At 39.6% G+C, this 21165-nt stretch overlaps 3 protein-coding genes across 3 annotated transcripts; all 3 read right to left on the bottom strand.

Moving 5' to 3' along the window:
- Positions 1–70: 70 nt before the first annotated feature.
- On the bottom strand, positions 71–7104 carry ltv1 (LTV1 ribosome biogenesis factor). Its single transcript, XM_056734434.1, has 11 exons — positions 6931–7104; positions 6497–6628; positions 5642–5842; positions 5236–5320; positions 4837–4966; positions 4498–4702; positions 4220–4347; positions 3994–4130; positions 1692–1744; positions 1055–1255; positions 71–459 (listed from the first exon to the last, which is right to left on the bottom strand). The coding sequence occupies exons 1-11, from the start codon at positions 6931–6933 to the stop codon at positions 346–348; spliced, it is 1389 nt and encodes a 462-aa protein (XP_056590412.1). The 5' UTR covers positions 6934–7104; the 3' UTR covers positions 71–345.
- Positions 7105–7675: 571 nt separating this feature from the next.
- On the bottom strand, positions 7676–14769 carry capn9 (calpain 9). Its single transcript, XM_056772982.1, has 20 exons — positions 14476–14769; positions 12980–13049; positions 12631–12749; positions 12202–12335; positions 11948–12116; positions 11765–11848; positions 11582–11667; positions 11329–11406; positions 11089–11249; positions 10796–10953; positions 10500–10708; positions 10340–10376; positions 9748–9828; positions 9240–9297; positions 9091–9155; positions 8839–8907; positions 8645–8723; positions 8421–8537; positions 8242–8300; positions 7676–8079 (listed from the first exon to the last, which is right to left on the bottom strand). The coding sequence occupies exons 1-20, from the start codon at positions 14668–14670 to the stop codon at positions 8053–8055; spliced, it is 2055 nt and encodes a 684-aa protein (XP_056628960.1). The 5' UTR covers positions 14671–14769; the 3' UTR covers positions 7676–8052.
- Positions 14770–15262: 493 nt separating this feature from the next.
- taf5l (TAF5-like RNA polymerase II, p300/CBP-associated factor (PCAF)-associated factor) lies at positions 15263–19509 on the bottom strand. The gene is given in 8 exon segments (XM_056772993.1): positions 15263–17006; positions 17338–17748; positions 17930–18076; positions 18253–18332; positions 18335–18445; positions 18524–18628; positions 18707–18847; positions 19332–19509. Coding segments are annotated over 7 exon segments (1791 nt in total). The 5' UTR covers positions 18846–18847; positions 19332–19509; the 3' UTR covers positions 15263–16208.
- Between the last annotated feature and the right edge of the window lie 1656 nt (positions 19510–21165).

The following is a 21165-nucleotide window of genomic DNA, read 5'->3' as shown; positions in this document are numbered from 1 at the left end:
AGAAAAGTTGTGTTTGCTAATTTAAATACACAAGGACTGCTAACACAAATGCTTTTTTGGAAACAGTTGGAGGTTTTATTTGCACTGGCTGTTGGTGAGACATATACTACATGGAGCAAATGAAATTCAATCATACGCTACATTAGAGGAAAAGAGGCTTTAGATTGTGTGCATGTTGCAGACTGCTCGTACACAATGATAACTTGATTTGACGTTCACAGATAAACACAGTGATGACACAACCGGAGCAACCATGTACCCCTTGAAGTCACGTGAGCGGTAGGGTCCTATAGTGTCTGCTGGCACGCAGAACATCCCAGTTTTGTTTACGCTCTCTGAGAAATCCTATGAGAGCTTCATACCCTGAACGTTTGCTCTTAAGCCAACCATCTGCTTCTCCTGCATCTGTTTCTCCTGTTTGAACGCCAGTTTGTTTCCCTTCTTCTCCGTCCTCCTCTCCTGCACAAATCACAGACAATCACAGTTTAAGATAAATGATGAAACGCAGGTTAAAATCCATATTTTAGGAAGATCAGTACGTATTAAAATATCCTGTTTTTGTTTGCCTGGTTATCACAAAATGATTTAAAGAGCTCTGCGATTCTGCGCCGCTACTATTTCAAATGTTTTTAAGGTTTTGTAACCCAACAGATGAAGGGTGAGTGGTGGACTATGCTTAGTCACTTGAGCTGTGTCGCGGGTGGTTGAAATGAAGTTATGCTGTTGCTAAGGTGTTCGAAGCTTTGGGATTTGAGGTACCAGCATTAGTGTTTAATACTCCAAATGTTGGTGAAAAGTCCAGTCTTAGGATAATGAGTTTAACTAGTTGGAAACACCACGAATCGGTTTTATCTGATGTTGGGACAAGGACACCCTGTTCTCACTTCCTGATTGGCTGATAATGTCTGACTGCGGATAATGTTCTTATTTTCTGATTGGATGACAGGCAAATATCAGACTGCACTGCAACTTAATGCCTATGTTTAAAAAATATATAGTTTTGTATGATGACACATGAAATACTGCCATCTGTAGGTCAAGGCTTTGTACGCACCTTCCTCTCCATTTTGATGGCCTGTTTTCTAGCTTTCCTCTCCTCGGCGCTCTCTTCTCGTAAGCGGGGCTGGGTGGACACTTTGGGCAGGTCCGACTCGTTGATTCTCTCCATTTTCTCCACCTGTTTGGCTGTCGGGCCTCTTTTCTCCAGGACGTCCAGAGGAATGCCCGTCTTTTGGGACACTTTGATTGGCTTAGACTGCAAACAAACCCATCAACTGTTCATCAGCCGCAGGACTTTCACGTAAAATAACTCAGAAATCTCGTAACTATTTCAACACCTGAATCTCTTTGATGTTGTTATGACGTAAAGAAAATTGTGTACAGACATTGTGAACCTTGTGTGTCTTCATTTAGCTGGGCGGGTTAAACCTGACCGATCACTCCAGGTGCTTGACAATAACGCCACCATTATACACTGTAAAAGGAATTATTTCCATATATACCACATGTCTGGTGGCTGAAAACATCTATAGATTGAATCTTATGTGAAATGTTATTTTAGCTAGATGCAAACTAGATCTCGATTTGACTTGGAAATGTAACTCTCGGCGCACCTCGACTATGTCAGCTTACAAAGCAACCCAACTAAATTGGTCATTAAGCATCCTCCACAAAACAAAAAGTTTCTTTACCTTAGGAGTGTCCTGGATGAGTTTGGGTCTGTTGTACAGGTTGGAATATGTGCCTGCGTGAGAGAGTAAAAATAATAAATCACTTCAGATGACAAGTGTCATTCAGTAAATGTGCTCAGAATTCAGGCACAAATATATAAATAGAGATGTCATACATTTTTTGTGCCTCAAATCTGAGTCAATTAGTTATGAGTATCTGCCGATCCGAGTCATGAATCGATACTTGCATTTTCCTAGTACAAGCACACTCCAGGTATATTAAGGTTATTAAAACATTGATTAATCGTTTCAAACTTATAACCTAACATATTGTGGGAAACATGAATGACAGAATTGGATTTTTCAATTTATTCAAATTTGTTGGTACCCCTTAGAGAAGATAATACATCATTGGATTATAGTGATATTTCATACTGATTTGTTTCTTTTATTAGTATCACACATGTATCCAATCTTGTCATCAGTCATTCATTCTATTTAAACTGAGAAACGTAGTCACTGCGCTGTTTGGTGTCATTGTGTGACCACACTGAACATGGACCAGAGAAAGCAAAGGGAGAGAGTTGTCTGAGGAGCTCAGAAAGAAAATAATAGACAAGCATGATAAAGGTTACAAGACCATCTCAAAGCAGCTCAATGTTCCTGTGACAACAGTTGCAAATATTATGAAGAAGTTTAAGGTCCATGGAATTGTAGCCAACCTCCCTGTCTGCGGCCGCCAGAGGAAAATCGACACCAAATTAAAAGAAGGATAGTGTGAATGCTAGAAAAGAATCAAAGATAACTGCCAAAGAGATACAAGCTGAACTCTAAGGTGAAGGTACGTCAGTTTCTGATCGCACCATCCGTCGCTTTTTGAGCATGGAAGACCACTTTTGAAAAAAGAAACATAAAAAAGCCATACTGGTAATTTGCTCAAATTCATATTGACAAGCCTCAATCCTTCTGGGATAATGTCCTTTGGACAGATGAGCCAAAACTTTTGGCTTTTTGGCAAGTCACATCATCATATGTTCACAGACGAAAAAAATCAAGCTTTCACAGAAGTGAACACCACACCTACACTGAAATATGGAGGCTCGCAGTGCATTGAATCTGTGCAGGGCACAATGAAATCTCAAGACTATCAAGGTATTCTGGAGCGAAACGTACTGGCCAGTGTCAGAAATCTCTGTCTCAGTCGCAGGTCATGGGTCCTCCAACAGGATTATGACCCAAAACACACAGCTAAAATGACCCAAGAATGAATAAGAACAAAACATTGGACTATTCTGAAGTGGCCTTCTATGAATCCTGATCTGAATCCTATCGAACATCTATGGAAAGAGCTGAAACTTGCAGTGGAGAAGGCACCCATCAAACCTGAGACAGCTTGAGCAGTTTGCTCAGGAAAAGAGGGTTCAGAAGTCTCATTGTGAGCTACGGAAAACCTTTGCTTAAGGTTGTGCAACAAAATATTAGGTTAGGGTACCCATCATTTTTGTCCTCAACATTTTCATTTGTTTATTATTTACAATATTATATTAAATATGGAATAAACAATGGATGCCAATTACCCCTTGTTGAATGCTCGCGCTGCTGATGTTACAAGCGGCTGTAAGTGTAGCCAACTATTTTCAATGGAAAGTAGCTATAGCCTCCCCGAAAAGTCGCTAAATGTCATCAGGCGACATCAAGCGATAATTTGCATCTCAGTGATGTAATCCACGTAGTATCATGCAAGCTAAGCGCTTCAGGTCTGTTTCATATCTCTACTCTCGGAGCTGTCCTATACATTATTTACAGCGTTTTACATACAATGCATTTACTTGGGCAGTCTGCTCTAAAATGGAGATGTGCTGTATTGTGATTTTGTCCCATGATGTTGCGTTTATAAATCAGGATTATAGCAGCGCTCAAAGTAACTGCTGGTGGCATTCAGTTTAAAATACAGTTTAATGTGACAAGATCAGATAAAAGAAAAACAGATATCAAGTGCTTACACGACGCAAACACAACGTGATGTCACAAATATTTTATTTAGTTTGTGACGTCACCAGTGCCACAGGTCTGTCAAAATCCTGTGAGAAACACTATGAACAATGCACCCAAATGAACAATAAATAGGTTCATAATTACTTTTTTTCTGTTTCTGTTGTTAGACATGTTATAGTGAGTGAACTCCACTACTTAAAACTAAACACAGTCACTTTCGTCGAACAGCTTATATGTAAAAACAAGCTAGATTTGTCGCTAGTCGCTTTATGAAAAACATCACTTGTTGACATCGCTGACCATTATTCGATACTTGTGGAATACTCACTGATGATGGTCTCACAGTCCCAGCGCTCTACAGGCGCCTCGATGACCACCGTCTCCATCTCCAGCACCTCCTCATCCTCGTTTTCCTCTGTTACCGAGGGCAGCTCTGGAGGACCCAGCTGATCCGGCTTCTGATATCTTAACACACAAAGATCGATCAGTCCTCCTGAAGACTCGCACGCACACATGCAGATGTCAAGATGTAAAAGTTGTTCAAACACACTTACTCCTTCTCTTTCTGGATGAAGTAGTCTTTGATGACCTCGTCCAGCCGCTCACTGTCTGGTTGGATGTAGCCCTCCAGCTCGGCGTTATCCAGTGCTCCGATCTCATCATCGTCAAACTGCTCGTAAAACTGCACGGAAACACAACGCAAGAAATGCTGGGTTTTAAAAAAGGAATCAATGTTAGATGATGCTTATGGTGCCAAATTTGCGCACAACAATTTCATAACATCAACGATGCGCTACACAAACGTGTCTGTCGCTGCATTTTCCTGTTTTACCTTTTCAAAGCAATCGTCCAAGAGCGTGAGCTGCTCGTTTCTTCTCATGACCGATGAGGTCATCGAGTATTCCGTAAAACGAGTCTTCGTTTCACAATCCCCAAACATGAACTCCCGGGAACCTTCATTGTCTGTCGAGTCTTGATCTTCATCATCCTCTTCGTCATCTTCCTCGTCCGTGTCCTCCCATTCATCATCATCATCACTGAGGTCAAAAACAGAAAGAAAGCAGGTGACGTAGTTAGGCGATGTCATGCAGAGCTTTCACCTCATTTGTCCCATGTGTTGATGTTATGTTCCTATATTCTGACAACACAGTTCTTTTGGACTCAGCCTTACCCCATTTCGCCGTCCTTGACTTCGTTGGCCTTGAGGACAAAGTCATCGTCCAACATGTTCTCAGGGTCTTCAAAATCAAAGTCCTCGTCCATAGCAGCGACGATGTCAGGGTCCATATCCAAACGGGGCCCTAGAGGTGTCGAAAAGAGAGACAGACAGTGAAGACAAAGATTTAATAAAATGCATAATTGAACAGATAAGCAAGAAACACCATTGGCCCCCTTTGACTTCCATTGTATGGACACAAAAACACTGAGACATTCCCAAAATATCTCTACTGTTGTGCTGCACAGATGAAAGACAGGTTTTAAATCAGATGAGGGTAAATAAATGATAACAGTTTTTTGTCTGAATAAACTATCCCTTTAATCAGATCCTACCGTAGATGTGCCGGCTCACCTGAAATAGGAGCGGCTTTGTTTAACAAACCCACTTCCTCTTCAAAATCCGTGGCAAACACAGAAGAGGGAAGCGTGATGGAGGCCTGCAACCGTGAGATGGAAAAAAACTTTATCAGGACATCAAACACACACATCTAAAGACATTCAGGATGTGTTATACAGGAAATCCAAGTGGACCATGACACCGTCAACATGAATACACTCCCTTACTGTTACTGTACAAACCCATCATGTGTAGGCAAAACTTTAAAATAAAGTTCATCGCAAGTATGATGGCTGTATGTACATTCATAACTTCAATTTAATCAAGTTAAGCGAGATGTTACATATCCATTGACGACTAATAATGGATGTCATTGTCTATGTTAAACACGATAAGCAGAGTAGCTGTTATGTGACCTCACAGGAACACGGTTGACATCTTCCTCTGTCTTCTCTTCATCGTTGTCCTCTGTCGTCCTCGATCGAGCATCTCTGTTGACTTGAGGGTTGGAGACCAGCGCTGTGGTCTGGGACACATCTTTCATATGCTGCAGATAATCGTAGTCATCGTCGAAAAACACTCCAAACTTCTGCAGTTCTTCTTTCCTCTTCTCGACATCTACCTGCGAGAACACATCAGAACTTTGATGAATCAGTGAATAAAACGTTTTTTTGGCAAAATATCAACCACTACCTTATTCTGGACCACTAAACAGTTAAATCTGACTTCATTCCATACATGTACACGTAAACTATGATCTATACAACAATCTATGTAATGATGTCTGTATATGTATAATGCAATACAATGAATAGGATGCTTGCAATACAATGCTTTCCTGTAGCTCAGTGGTATGAGTATTGCGTTAACAACGCAAGGTTGTGGGTTCGATCTCAGGGGATTGCAAATATCTGTGTAAAATGTATAGGATAAAGCAGTGTAAGTCGCTTTGGATAAAAGGATCTGCCAAAAAAAATGCCAAAATTTTGAAGACTACATAATTCTGTCCATATGATGCTTTTTATAACATATGTACTAAGGACTCTATAATGAGGTCTAAATAAAGCTGTGTGCTCTATAGAATGAGATGTATATTATGCAGTTAATATCTACAACGTACATATTTTACATATATATCTATAATATCTATATCGAGATGTTTAATTATTTCAAATACAACGCTATCTACATAAGGTCTCTATAATATTATATATACTGTTATCTATATGAACCAACCTATATAACAACATGTATAATGCCTGACAGTTTGTTTTACCTTAGTAGCGTGTAAAAGCACGTGTTGAGGCGCTTTCTCATCGGCAGCCAGCGGGTCTTTCTGACTTCTGTGCACCAGATGAAATGAAACTGCATTCTTTTTATCGATGAAAGGTTTCCTTTTTCTGTGAGGCTGCACGAAAACAAAGGTCACAGCTGATCGTTATACATCACACAGACAGCGATTTAACTGAAGTAAAAGCATATGATTCCGCTTATATTAAGATCTATTTAAGTCAATGTTTCCTTTACAAACTGGAACATAATGTGTGAACTCATTGATGCTTGTAAGTTCATCGAGACCAAGAACATTGTTGTCGATGATAATATACTCAATTTAACTTATTATCTTGAAATAAAAAGTTATAAACAACAACAAAAATCCGTGTGACATCTACGATGACTGAATAAACAATACAAACGTAATTTACTCACCATTTTTATGAAAACGATTGAATTATTATTTGATGGTTTTTAAGTCCGTTGTACGGTATAAATAATAATGTAATAATAACTTATGTTTTATCGAATTAAATCATAAAAACACTCCTGTTAGCTGGAAACACATGGAGCACGGCGGACATTTTGAGACGGTACCATTTCCAATGAGTGAAGGGACTGAGCCAAAAAAAACGGGCGATAGTGTCGAATAAAAATGTTATTGTTATTAACTTTTGTTTATGTACATGAAATATTTATCTATGCTATTATTTTATACTGGAACAAATAGATACAAATAAAGAATTTCAGAAAACACCCCTGATTAAACTTGGTTTAGTCTGAAGAGGCGCATTGACGTTACGCATTGATGACGGTACCAACATTCGACGTAATCTCAAATAAATAAATAATTTGTTATTTTTATTTATCAATCAATAGATTCATGTATATAAAACACGTTTTTCAATAAAAATGTTAATAAAAGGAAAATGTTAAATAAAGGATTACGTAAAAAAAGTCTCATCTACTATCATTTATTCATATTTTCCATTTATTTTATTTGATAGTAAGTAAGGGGTTGAATTATTATATGTTTAATTAAATCAACAAAGAATATTTTTTCTATTTATAAAATTATAATATATTTATATATCTTTTAATCAAAGCATGCATTTTAATGAAATGTAAATTGACTATTGCTTGACCACATTGTCATTAACCAAAGTCACACAAATTTATAGCACAAACTTTTTATTTCTTTCATTCATTCATGTTAGTCGGTGACTTTAAAAAGCAACTGAAAGCTCAGATAAGTTTAGCAGCCATTAAAAGAATATAAGATCTGGCACAAGCACAAAGGGGTCATCATATCCCAAATCAAAACCAAATAAGAGTAAACACATACAATCGAGAATACGACACTGGAAATTGTTTGCAACACGTTTTTTTGGGGGGGGGGTTAATCACAGTAAAATCTTCTCATTAACACCATCAGTATTTATAAAGAATCTGAAAACAAACAAAACAAAAGCGTGTGTATTCAGTACGTGTCGAGATCCACAGTGGCTTCAAACAGATGTTCTAATCTTTTGTTCTTCCTCTTGTTTCATGAAATCCTCAGACGTTCATGGACAAAAACAGGAACTGTTGAGAAATAAAGACACAGAGTCTTTTCACAACATCTTCAACAAAAATACTGAAATCATTTTATGTATTTGTCTTGGAATAAATAATTGCAGTGTATCAGTGTATATCAGGCTGTCCTTTATATCAGCTTCAAATGTTTAACACAAAAAGTTGTTTTACCTGCTGCATATTTAGATTGATCTCACCCTTCTTATGCTTGTCAAATCCTTGGAAAACCCCTGGAATAAAAAAACAAATCAGTGCTTTCGTCTGCATATCTACACATCTCAGAACAAATTTAATCTAAGAAAGAAAAAAACAGATTTCCATTGATAAAATCTGTTATGCTGGCCACTTACTGAACATGTTCTCCAATCGAACGATACAGGTCAGGTAATCGTCAAAGTCAATGTCAAAATTGGCATCCATGAACCTGAGACCCAATAGCTGAAGAATCTTGTTATTCAACTGCATCCCTTGAAAAAACAATATAAATATGCATAAAGTGTTAATTTTTGATATGATTGCATTATATGCATTTCACAAGCCTATTCATATTTCATCTGCTTTTCCATATATTCACCTGCTGCGTTGAGAGCGGTGCGGAGCTCATAGGCAGACATGCGGCCTGTACGATCCGTATCGAAAGACAAGAACAGCATCTGCAACGGCAAACAGAATGTCATTATAACATCTATAAATACACACGCTTATTCTGAAAACAGCTGGAAATATCACTTGCTGTGATGGGATATGTTTAATTCACCAGTGACTTACAATCCATTTCTTCAGTTTGTCCCAGAAGACTTTGAACTCCTCGAATTCCAGCATTCCTGTGTTATCGACCTGTGCTCAGCTCAGGAAAATGTAACAAAAGCATAAAGCCATAATATTCTAAAGTCATATTTACATCATTATTTACATTGGGGGGAGGCTTTTATCCGAAGCGACTCAACCTATAATGTCCAATTTCGAATTTGAAAACAAGAATCCAGTGTATGTTATTTTGTGAGACTGTAGGAAGGATACATCCATGAGATTGATGATGCTGTGACAGGTACTGAGGCTCACACCATCAAACTTCACTTCTTTTCCTAAAAGAGATCATTGATGTGTTTACATAGACACATAGACATCACAGCTGGCCTCGATGGAAGTGCTTGATAAAACAGACTCACTTCTGCTCAGGACTGCATTTAGCACCTGCTGTAATTCTGTGGCACTGATGGCCATGTCCTAGAGAGAAAACATGAGCGAACATTCATCATAACACCAGAAGAGGGCGCACAGTGCACACTTTTAAATTCTGCCTACATAGCTTTTCATTAAAGACAAGAACCATACGGTAGAAATTGATTCCCTAACAAGTATCACTTTAAAAGACGAACTGTTTACCATTAAAACAATAGCAAAATTAGTTTATCTAGTGTGTTTTGGCTCATATTCCAGTAAGATTGTCATCCACCCAACATATTACCAGCAGATACAAAGAGACCATTATAACTTAACCAATACAATTCCCATTCAATCTAGTAGAATCATTTTTTAGCACTGGACATGGTACCATGCCATGGTATTTTTGTGTTACCTTTAAAATTATGAGACTTGCCATCTGATAACCTTACAGGATGCTAAAACAGTGCAGTGTGTAGGCCTAATGATGTTAGATTGTGGGTTGTGTCTCACCGAGCCAGCGATCTGCTCAAACAATCTCCTCAGACCTTTCTCCTCATCGGTTTCTTCCTCAGGAGGATTCGGTACTGGTGGCTTTAGTGATTAGAGAAAATAAATGTTTACATTATATCCATAACCTTGTTGTCCGAAACCTAGATTTGATATTTGGCCATTGAAACTCATTTTGAGTTTAATAGATTTTACTTAATATATTACATTCAAATATATATTATAAATTGTACATAAACATAAATTGAAATATTTTCTAAGACATGACACGTGAAACAATGATTTTTTGGCCCCACATTTACATTTTCTTCGTTGACATTTTCGTCACGATCCATGGAGGATTTTTAGACCCTGATGGTTAGTTTAGCCAAGTCCTTTAAAAACATAACTATTCAAAATTCTAAATCCATGGTGGCCAATGTCAATAATATAAAAACATATTTTGTTATGTTTGATTTTAACTAGAGGTTTCAAATTGTGACAAGTTGTGAGTTGCTGTTATAAAATAATAAGGTAAAAATAGCAGAAAATGCTCCAGCAGCAAAAACAATAATTGTGAGGGATTATAGTGCATGAAAATGTTGACAGAACTTACATCAGGAAGGTCAGCCTGAATAGTGTTTCCCATCTCACTGCAAAAAAAGTCAGCAACAGACATTTATAAACGCATTCAAATTCTCCAAAAACCCTTTGGGAACACTGTAAACCACCAACTGTATTATTAGTCCATTTGTTAGAATGGAGGATACACATACATGGCTGCAGCTTTGTTCTCTGAGAAGAGGCGGATGAGGAAGTCGGCCTCTTGGTGTGGCTGGAAGGTGGTAGGCACCAGAAGATAGTTTCCAGGTGGGAGTCTGAAGCGCTCGGAGACCTCCCTCATGTTGACGTAGGCACGGCTGCGATATTTGGAGCCGTTATACCGGAAGAAGTCTTTCCCCTGTTGGTCTTCATCATTTGCAGCCTGTGGGTCCATCAAACAATCAGGGTCATATTTCAGTGTTGCAAGAAGCTATTTGCTTCATCTCTTAAATCACTCGCAATCTGTTACCTCATAAATGGCAAAGCCGATGGTCTCCATGTCAAGCCCCTCTTTCCTGAGGCGACGACGGTTCTTCTGCATGAGAGCCACGATGACACTGCATAGATTGTCACCCTTATCGGGATCCTTCAGTCGAATCTTGAACTGGGGGTTCGTCCAGAACGTGTCTGGGAGATTGAAAAACGATATTAATATGCGTATATTAATATTAATAAACGTGCTGGGTTTCTGTAGCTCACCTAAAGTAATACAATATAACGCTTTTGTTCAAATGCATAAATGGCAAAGTTTAGCTTTCGTACCGATGTAGTTCCTGCATCCGCCAGCAGTGGTGCCTCTGATCCAGCTGCCCTCAAACAAGCTCACCTCCCATTTCTTCTTACCGTCGTCCACCAGGCAATCTGGAGTGAGATTACAGATCTCGGCCTTATCGAAGTTTGCTTTGAAGTCTTCAAACTCCATCCTTCAACACATCGTATAGATTTAATGATGACACAATCAATTGGATTGACATAAGAGTGAGCCAATAATGACAGACTTACCAGAACTCTCCGTCTTCCAGGGCATTGTTAAGCAATCGATTTTTGTCTGCACTGTCAACTCCTTTCCATTCCTTGGAACTTGAAATTCAAGATTGACAACATAAGACATCAAAAATACAATCTTATAATCATTAAATAAATATCGAGAGGGGATTGTATTCTTAAGTTTTTTTGGGGAATCTATACTGTATAAAGCCTTTATATATCTCAGCTACAGTTTACTGGACTTCATGTTTAAGAAGCAATGTCATACTTGTCGCTCCAGCGGCCGTTCCACTCCACCTGACCCCAGGGGTTCCTGACTCGGATGAGCTGGACTTTGGATCCTCTGCAGTTGACCTGAGGAGAAAAAAAGAGAAGAGATGAAAATTACATGAGAGTAAAATAACTAACAGAAAAAAAAACATCTAATTTGACTGATGGTTGCTATGGTTACCTCTTCCACTCCAGTGATGGAGTAAGCGTGGCCTTTAACCAGACCGGTAGAGGTTTGAGCTTCAGACTCAGCAGAACTTGTGATCTAGTGGTCAGAAAAGAACAAACATTCTCATCTGTGTCTTCTTTCCTTTCAAAATGCGTTTTGATAAGTATTTTATTTTCTGTACACCGCTATGCTTACATCGATGGAACAGCCCAGCATGGATCCTCTCTCCACAGCTTTCTTGAGGATGTTGAAGAAGTCAGTCGGCGGTTTCTTCGTCTCGTACATCTCCCCCACGCCACCAGAGAAGTCCTGCATGGCCTCCATGGTGCTCCCCCCTTTCAGAGCTTCATAACTGCTGTTCAGCCTGTCAAACACGAACAAGACGATGGATTTTTATTTGATCAAAACGAAATAGGAAAGTATGTGAGAAGTTAATGTTTTGAGCCTACTTGGCGTAGGCCTTCTCCAGAAGTGCACTCCAGAACTCTGTGTTGTCTGCGGAGTGAACAAACACCAGGTTGTTCCTAACACAAGGGAGTCTGTCATCCACCACAACATCCAACCACTTGTTATGTTGCCAGAACTGCAGAAGAAAGTGAGTTGAACAATGTTGAAAATCTCCATTAGGAAATTAGGCAATATTGGGTACCCACTTCTCAGTATGCCTAGTTAGAAATTCCAGTGTTTTATTTCTAACTCTGAAAGAGTTTTGAGATGCTTACTGAGAAAGATCTCATTCACTTCACTGACTTTACACAAATAAAACGTCATGACTGGGATATGATTCCTGGTAGATTTTCATAATATGTTTACTTTGGTTAGTGGTTTTCAATGTTCATTCAAAACAATGAGTTACAGTAAGACCAAAAGTGTCACACCTGGAAATGAAAGATGCCAGCATAGTTGCGACCAAAGTCCTGGTCGTGCGGCACGACTCTCCTCAGCGTGTCATCGTACATGGTCAGAGAGGCAATCGCGGCCAACAGCCAACAGTCTCCTGCATCCGGATATAAGAAAGTTTCAATGCTTTTCTTTTCTGAAAACTCACTTTAAACTGACGGATGATTTCACATTTCAGTTCATAACAAATGGGCAACACTCACTTCATGGTTGGGTCAAATATGTACATTGTCTAGGATAATTTAAACCTGTGGTTGGGTCTGTCCATCATTAACCCAACCATGTGTTGAAACAAGACAGCATCGCAGGTTTGATGGTTATACATACCCAGCTGCCCCTGGCAAATGTCGGTCCTGGTGGCTCCTCCAGCAATAAACTGTGGGTCTTTGCATATTTCCTGAGTTTGAACAGATCAAAGGAAATATTGATAAGTGTATGTACCTAGGATGAAATGTCATTGGGGCTTGGTCCAGGAACCCCAGAGTACTGGGATGCAAGATGGCTGTATGTTCGATATTGAAGCTAAATGCAGTCAACACATTTAAAGCAAACAGTGTCATCTCCAAATGAAATCAGCAAAAAGCATTGCACTGTTGACTGACTCCGAAATCTGTTCCCCTGGATAACAGAAAACACCCTTGAAACCCAATCCACCTGTCTATTGACTATTGTATTGTTATTTAACACAGATTTTAAAATAGTTGCTGAGACAAAAGACAGGCTTCATCCTGTTAAATCAACTTTGTTAAATTACTCAATCTATACACCACATGATCTGTGCTTACTGCAGTGCTAATAAACTGCCTGATCGGTGCGAGAGAAGGAAATGTGTAAACACCCATGATACCTCTGTGAGGTGTGTCGCATTCTTAAATCTGATTACATGAATGCACAGCGTCCTCACACTGCAGCGAATATTTAAGCACGTTCTACAGGAACGCCCTGGAATGCAATGCAGTTGTAGTTTCATTCGAAGACCCATCAGGTTGCAGTAAAGCAAGAAGATTTGGGCAGATAGAGGACCTGAAGTGGGTAGAATTTATTTATGGATGTTGTGGAATCATCATGTCGGATAAAATTTGTAGGTAATAAAACTGTTCATAACATCCTAAATCAATTTAAATGCCTTATTCCATCAAAACCTAGATACTATTAAAACAATACTCAGCCCGAATGACCTGCATTCCATACATGCCAAAATTCCACCTCCACTGGGGTTCACTTCATTGTTCACATTATCTTAGATGAACAGTATATGAGCCGAAGTCAGACTACACTGAAAAAGGTAAAAACTGATAAAGTGAAATGTTGAGGGATAAGCGTTGTTGCTACAAATGAACTTTTGTTAAGTGTTCAAAAATGTTTCACGTTTTCGGAATGGACATATTGCACACCCTACAGATAACCATCTAAGAAATCACTTCTTGTTTATCTATTTTACCTTAGAATTGAAAGTGATTTTGTGGTCACACAATGAAAGTCAATGGGGGCCAATGTTGTTCGATTACCAACATTCTTCAAAATATGTGAAGAATGTCATGCAGGTTGAAATTTCAAGAAATTTATGAATCCAAATTTTATATGAATCTTCACAAAATAAATGCTCTTTAAACAAACTATAGAATCAGTTGAAACCACTGTGAAAATATATATTTTTTGTTGCTTTATTTTGAAAGATAATTTCAGAAAAACAAACTGCAAGTCACCATCACCGAGATTCACATTTTAAAATAAAGTCAAATTCAAGCACCTCAACAGGCATTCACATCTGAGTGAACTTCGCTGGCTTCATTCTACACGAACACTTGCTACAGGTTACTCACCTTCGGCCTCTTCCATTCAAAGTTAACCGGGACCTTTTCACTATAAAAGAGTGAGGTGTCAACCGCTGGGAAGTCGGGATCCTCAAACAACTTTCCCTTCTGCAAACATTCCTGTCGCAGCTGCTCGAACGTCTTCCCGTCGCCCTGCGTGTTCTCCGCCTGGATCTTCTGTCCGTACTGGCTGTTGTAAGGCATCTTCACACAGCCGATCTCCAGAACCACAGCGAGTACTGAGGGTCTAAAGGAAAGTGTGTGTAATAGCGTGTGTGAATAAATGCAGCCGCTCAGGACGATTTACAGGCTTGTCAAGTTGTCAATGTCACACCCGTCAAACAGAAACAGGTTTGGGTGAAAGCAGCCACACCTGCCTGTCTATACCAGACGAGACCTCTTTAGGTGGAACTCTACCTGTTGTGAAAACCTAAGTACATTCATCATGTAAAACTGTGCATGAGAGATTGCAGAGAACGCATTAAAGAGAACCAAAGAGCTGGAAATGTTACAAAAATATATTTACAAATATCACATTGATGCACAGTTTTCTTAAGGGAAAGAAAATTACACAAGTTTTATTTTGAAGTTACAAAAAGGGTCACCTGTCTACATTCTTAAGAGAATAACAAAAGCTTGGCGCAAAAACTAACTCAACAGTTGTACTCTTTAACAGATAGCAGTGAAGTCTGCGTGACATCATTTCTCGCGGTCTTTGGAGCTTTCCTGAGACAAAATACCTTTCGTTCTTACTAAACGAATTGTTAGATAAATTAAACTTGGACAAACCTGCAGATCTGTTAAGCCTGGCTTCCTGGCCTAGGATTTAATGTTTTACTCAGATTAAAGTCTAGATTGTACTTCAAAGGAACAATAAAGCATCGATGATGAAATAACAGAACTGTCATAATGAAATTGAACTAACAAAAATATATTGCTACTATTTACATTTCTATGAAAACAGCAGGCTGCAGATATCTGAAATCATGAGCAGTAGAAAGAAACAAAAGCATTATAAACGTTATAAATTTAAAAAAGACACAACCACGGGAGGCTCACTAAACCTGTCGGGAACACATCCAGGTTATATTTCATCCAAAATCAAAAGATATGAACTTGATTTTTATAAGACCAATAAAATGTGTTGCATTGTTATTTTCATGATGAAATTACAGTAATTTAATGAGATCCAAGATTAAGGAAAATAAAAATGAAAAATCAAAATAATATAGGGGTGTCAAACGGTTAATCGCAGATAACATGTTCACATAATATGGCGATTCATTTTGTATTTATAAACACATACAAAAACCTGCATGTATATTTAGGAAATATTTACATGTATTTGTTCATACTAATCAATAATTTAAATTATACATAAATGTTTAGTTTTTATATTTTTCTTTAACATATACATGTATTTGTGTGTTTTTATGAATTCAAAATGAATATGTACAGTGAACAGAAATATATTATCTTAACACAAACTTTCATTCTGGATGGGATTACTTGTTTGACAACTCAAAAAAAACACTCAAAATAAACATTGCATTATGCTTCATCACATTGACAATTTAGGAACAAACTGTGCTGAAATCTCAAGAAATAAGGTAATTACAACACATTTTAATGGTCTCAAAAAATAAACACATGACTGTTCTCAAAGCTATATAATCTCTCCACATTTTTCTTTTGATTTTAGGTAGAAACCTGGGCATGTTCTCAGCAGATTCCCACACTCTCTACTGCTCTTGTTTCTCCAGCGCTGTGCCCGTCACAAGCAGCAGATTACATGCCATGAACTGCACGTTGAGTATATTACTAGTGTTCCCTGTGTATTGTCCAATCAGCTCGCTGCTGGAGCCGTCAGACGGGGCGGTGCCATGTGTGTTTCGTATGTCCCACACCCGCACAGAGTTATCCATGGACCCTGATGCAACCAGACTACTGTCGGGACTAAAGGAAAGGCTGTTGATGCTGTCTGTGTGACCCCGGAGGTCTTTGAACAGGGTCCCGGACGCGAGGTCCCATAGCTTCAGTCTCTGATCCTCACCGGCAGACGCTAAATACTTTCCATCGGGGGAGAAGGCGAGCGACAGCACGGGTCCCCGGTGCCCCGTGAACAACCTGACGGACGCCCCCTGCTGCGTGCTCCACAGGCGCACGGTTTTGTCGGTGGAACCCGTCGCAATGTAGTTGGAATTGGGGTGGAATTTCACGCAATCGACGTCGGAGAGGTGCCCGGCGTAGAGGCGGAGCGGGTACGTGCGTGCGAAGCTCCAGAGGCGGGTGGTGCGGTCATGAGACGCCGTGGCGAAGTACAGGCTGCAGGGACTGACATCCACGTCCCAGATGGAGTAGGCGTGCCCACGGTAGAGGACTGTGTTGGTGAAGCTGTTGAGATCCCAGAAGCGCACGGTGGAGTCCTCCGAACAGGACACGAGGCCGGAGCCGTCCGTCAGGAACGCCGTGCTGTACACGGGGCCGCTGTGAGCACGCAGGGTCTTAATCTCGCTGCCTGAGGCCTCCTCATCATCTGCCTGATGAGAAAAAATTATGCATGAATATTACAATTTGTGAAAATGAAAGTTCCGTACATGAATCTAATTTAAAATAATCACACACAACATCAGTGTATTACACAGAACAGCTTTCACAGCCGAAGTTAAAGTCATGGAAGCAGTTATTTGACCGTTGGTTATCTTAGAATGTGTGTTGCTGAATTCTTATGACCAGTTGTACTGTGATGAAAGTTAAAGTAGTTTAGCGGACACTTATATACACAATTTAATGTATAACAACATAAATAAATAATAAAATGCCATCATGTTCCTATATTGATGTTTATAATCCCATCATGACGGCACTCACCTCTTCCTCCAGCAGGTCGCAGGCGAGTCTGATCTTAGACACATCTGCCTTGTGAGGCCCCGCCTTCAGCTTACGCGCCCGTAAGCTCCAGAGCTTCACTGACGAGTTATCGAACCCTGCGGCGAGAAGGCGGCTGTCTGCCGACACCTCTGCAGTGTTGAGCAGCTGGTCAGTGTGCTGGAACGCGTAAAAGCAAACGGTGGTGAGCGAGGGCGGACCCTCTCGCACATGCTTTATGCAATCCTGCAACGCATCCAACGCCGCCTCGTTCTGAGGTAACCCAGCTGTGACCTCTACAGGCTCCGTGCCCTCCGTCCCATCCACTGCGGTGGAGGAGGAGGTCGTGTTTCCCACTCCGAGCCCCGTCCCGTACAGCTGGTAGTCCGTTCGTCGTACTGCCGTTACCTCCACCTAGGACATTTTTTGTGTCTGGTCACCTTACAAATCATTCAGGACATGACCTCCCTTCTTAAAGGGATAGCTCACTCCAAAATAAATATTCTGTCATTAATTCACCCTCATGTTGTTTAAGAAGATAATTTGAGAGATGTCTTGGTGGTTTTGTGGTCATATAATGAACCTGTACTCATACCTGTACGTGTGCGCTGAGCACCCAGCAGATGGCGCTGTTGTCATCGCTTTGAAGGTATCGCAGCAGGTAGTTGTAGGCTTGATCGGTCATGTGAACCACATACTTGTGATCCCGGAGAGAACACAGCTTGGGGTTGGAGGTCACGTCCTGGTTGAAGAACAGAAATGTTGGGAAAGCAAGGAAAAAGCAGGACATTATCCCTTTTATTAGACATTTTTATATTCTAAACCTATTTTTCTGACATGGGTGACAGCTCATTTTTGGCTGAACTTATCCCTTTAAGCTTGAACTCATTTATGATTTTGTTCGACACAGTAACTGACCTGCAGCGAAACAACTCCTTTCAGAAGATCCACGATAGCTTTCTGCTCAGGGTCTTGTTGGAAGAACGAATGAAACGTCCGTAGAACGAGTCTACCGACCCCTTCAGACCACAGCGTGCCATGTCCAAGTGCAGGTAGAGGAAGAGAGGAAACAATACGCCACTCACCTCTTTCGTCCATGGTGCCGCTGCATCTGAGAAGCACAATAAGGTTGTTAAACCCAGAAGCTGAAGCAATAAATTCAACACATGCAGATACGTTCCGCTCTGACCTTGCAGAAAGGAGCGCAGTCTGGAGAACTGGGACTCGTATTGATGGGGGTCTGATTGACAGGGGGCTGCGGACACCACGTTTGCACAACTGGTCTCTGTCTGAACTGCACATGTGAGAGACACAGACATCGCTGTTATCTTGCTTACATGAACAAAACTGGGAATATTGGAAGACAAGTTACCAGTCAGACTAGCAGCCATCTCTTCAGCAGACTGGGAGAGTTTGGCTCCCTTCAGACACCCGTCTGTGTCTATGTACTGTCTCCTTTTCAGGTACTGGGTCACGACATTCTGGATCTGTTCTGTCCGGCCCCGCTTCATCTCTTGAAGAGGACAAATAACACAATGCTTAACGTGTGAACAGCAATGATCAATAATGCAGACTTTTACACTCATCATGGTCTCAAAAGCTCTGCCATGTTTTAACATTTGATTCAATTTCTGGGACACATCAGCTTTCAAACACTGAATCTGATTTCTTGGTGACGTAGTTTGGTTACATTTATGGATAACACAACCGGTCACACATTTCTGTGCGACATGATCCATGTTTGAACATTTGGTTTGATTTCAACAGCTTAGCGTCTATGCAACACATGTGAACCGGACTGATCACAGCACATATCGCTCATTTATTACCTGGTGGTTTGTAATACAAACAACTATAGAGTGAGAAAGACCTAGAGGTGCAGATTTGAGCGCGGCCTCGATTATTGACTGCTCAGCATCACACTCCTGCACACTCCGATCGCACATGCAGATAAATCACTGACGTTGAACACTTTAGAAAAGTTGTTTAACACCTACTTCATAATCCTTATGTGACAGGCCGACAGGAAGTCGCTCTTTATAACATGGAAGAAGATATGCACAGAAGACCTGCTGCACTACAGCGCGATTTTACCCGTCTCCCTCCACCAGTCGCATCTTCTTCTTCTTCTTCGTGAGTTTACTGGCGGTTGGCAAACCAGCTTATGTGTGCATTACCGCCACCATCTGCACTGGAGTGTGGTTTCAATTTAAAGCAATTACCTCAGTCATTCTTAATATATAACAAAGAAAAAATAAGACCAAAACAAAAAAACATTTAATTATATAATATTTACACTCTTTCCATCAATCCTCTTTCTTTTAAAAATGTAATTATATGCATAAATAAATAAATTGTAGTTCCAATTGTCCTACTTTTTCTTTTAATTCCCTCCTTTCTTTTTATATCATTTACATTATATTAACACATGTTTTACAGATTCTTGTTGAGAACACGTTTGACATATTCTATTTGGGTGTTTATTTATTAAAAAAAGTGTGTAATTGAGTCGTGTTTGTCCTATTCTCAGACGCGAGAGTACTACTTCTTTCCTTCGATTTTTTCCCATAAAATTTCCAATACCAATATACTTCTTAATATTATCTCAATGTCTTACCGTACTGTTTGTATCCCAATAAATCTCCCATATATTTAAGAATATTCTTTATAATGTTTTTGGCCTCACCTTTACGTAACAAAACGTTCATTTCTACTTTTTGGGACTTAATGGATTCTTTGGCTAACTTATCTACTACTTCACTATCCTTCAACCATACATGTACAGGAACCCAAATGAAGGAAACCTTCAAATCCATGTTTTGTAATCTCTTTATAATTTGATATACATCATTTAATACATATATTTCCCTGTTTAATAGGTAATGCTGACACACTGTCTGATGCAATTAAAACATTATTTTCCTTCTTTTCTTCATTCCCCCTTAATCCTATCATTATTGCAACCAGGTCTACTGTGTATACAGAAAGATGATCTTTTGTCCTTTTTTATTTTAATGTCGTATTTAGGAATACAGTATATACTGCAGCTCGGTATTCCTATTCTGTGGGTTTATTTAACCATCTGTAAACATCTTTAATTCCATTGTTTATTTCCTTTCCATAAAATGTTTAACTATATACCTTTCAGGCCATTGTTTTATATTGTCTTTTAGTTCTTCTTGATTTTCTTCTTGATATTAAGGCTAGCCCATCATGCATCATGTTCTGGATATGAATCATGAGACTTTTGCTCAGGTCTCGCGAATTTGTTTCAGGTGTATAGACTACTACTTTTTAAGGTTATATCTTTATTTATTCTATGTTTGGCTAACATGTGTGTTTTTTTGAGGACAGCTGCTTTGATACAATACAAATAAAGCGCTATAAAAATAAATTTGACTTGACTTGACTATATAATATTATATATTATTAGATTATTAGATATTACATATAATTTCATAGTAAATCGTGGTGTTACATAATGATTTGGTGAAAACTGCTGAGTTATGTATTTTGTAAAACTGTATTTTATCTCATAATAAGAAACACCACATTAATTAACGCTAGGCTCTTTGTCTGCACTTGGTAAGTGTGTCACTTGGGATCTTCACGCTCACTAGAACACTAGGGTCACAAACAGGAAATACGTCATGAAAGCAGTCAAGTGGTCAAGTGCCGCAAGTGGGGGTATTTGGCCGCAGCCTGTGTCTCTTCCACTCGCACCTCTTTCTTCACAGGCGCAGCACAGCGACATCTAGCGCATCGAGCGACTCACTGCAGAGTCTGTCAAAACTACCGCAAAACGATACGAAAGATATGATTTGTTTTATT

The sequence above is a fragment of the Triplophysa dalaica genome, chromosome 2 (assembly GCF_015846415.1).
Source record: "Triplophysa dalaica isolate WHDGS20190420 chromosome 2, ASM1584641v1, whole genome shotgun sequence".
Classification (NCBI taxonomy): domain Eukaryota; kingdom Metazoa; phylum Chordata; class Actinopteri; order Cypriniformes; family Nemacheilidae; genus Triplophysa; species Triplophysa dalaica.
Note: the sequence above shows the minus strand (reverse complement) of the source record. Positions and strands in the feature narration are given on the sequence as shown.

What these genes read in the sequence shown, in the direction of transcription:
- ltv1 (XM_056734434.1), bottom strand. An exon ending in GTCAAGGACGGCGAAATGGG is followed by an intron (nt 4,703 to 4,836) that starts GTAAGGCTGAGT and finishes TTTTGACCTCAG; the next exon opens with TGATGATGATGATGAATGGG. An exon ending in TCATCCAGGACACTCCTAAG is followed by an intron (nt 1,256 to 1,691) that starts GTAAAGAAACTT and finishes GTTTGTTTGCAG; the next exon opens with TCTAAGCCAATCAAAGTGTC.
- capn9 (XM_056772982.1), bottom strand. Translation starts at nt 14,670, where the DNA reads ATGCCTTACAACAGCCAGTACGGACAGAAGATCCAGGCGGAGAACACG. An exon ending in TTGAGCAGATCGCTGGCTCG is followed by an intron (nt 9,298 to 9,747) that starts GTGAGACACAAC and finishes TTTTCTCTCTAG; the next exon opens with GACATGGCCATCAGTGCCAC. An exon ending in AAATGCAGTCCTGAGCAGAA is followed by an intron (nt 9,156 to 9,239) that starts GTGAGTCTGTTT and finishes GATCTCTTTTAG; the next exon opens with GAAAAGAAGTGAAGTTTGAT.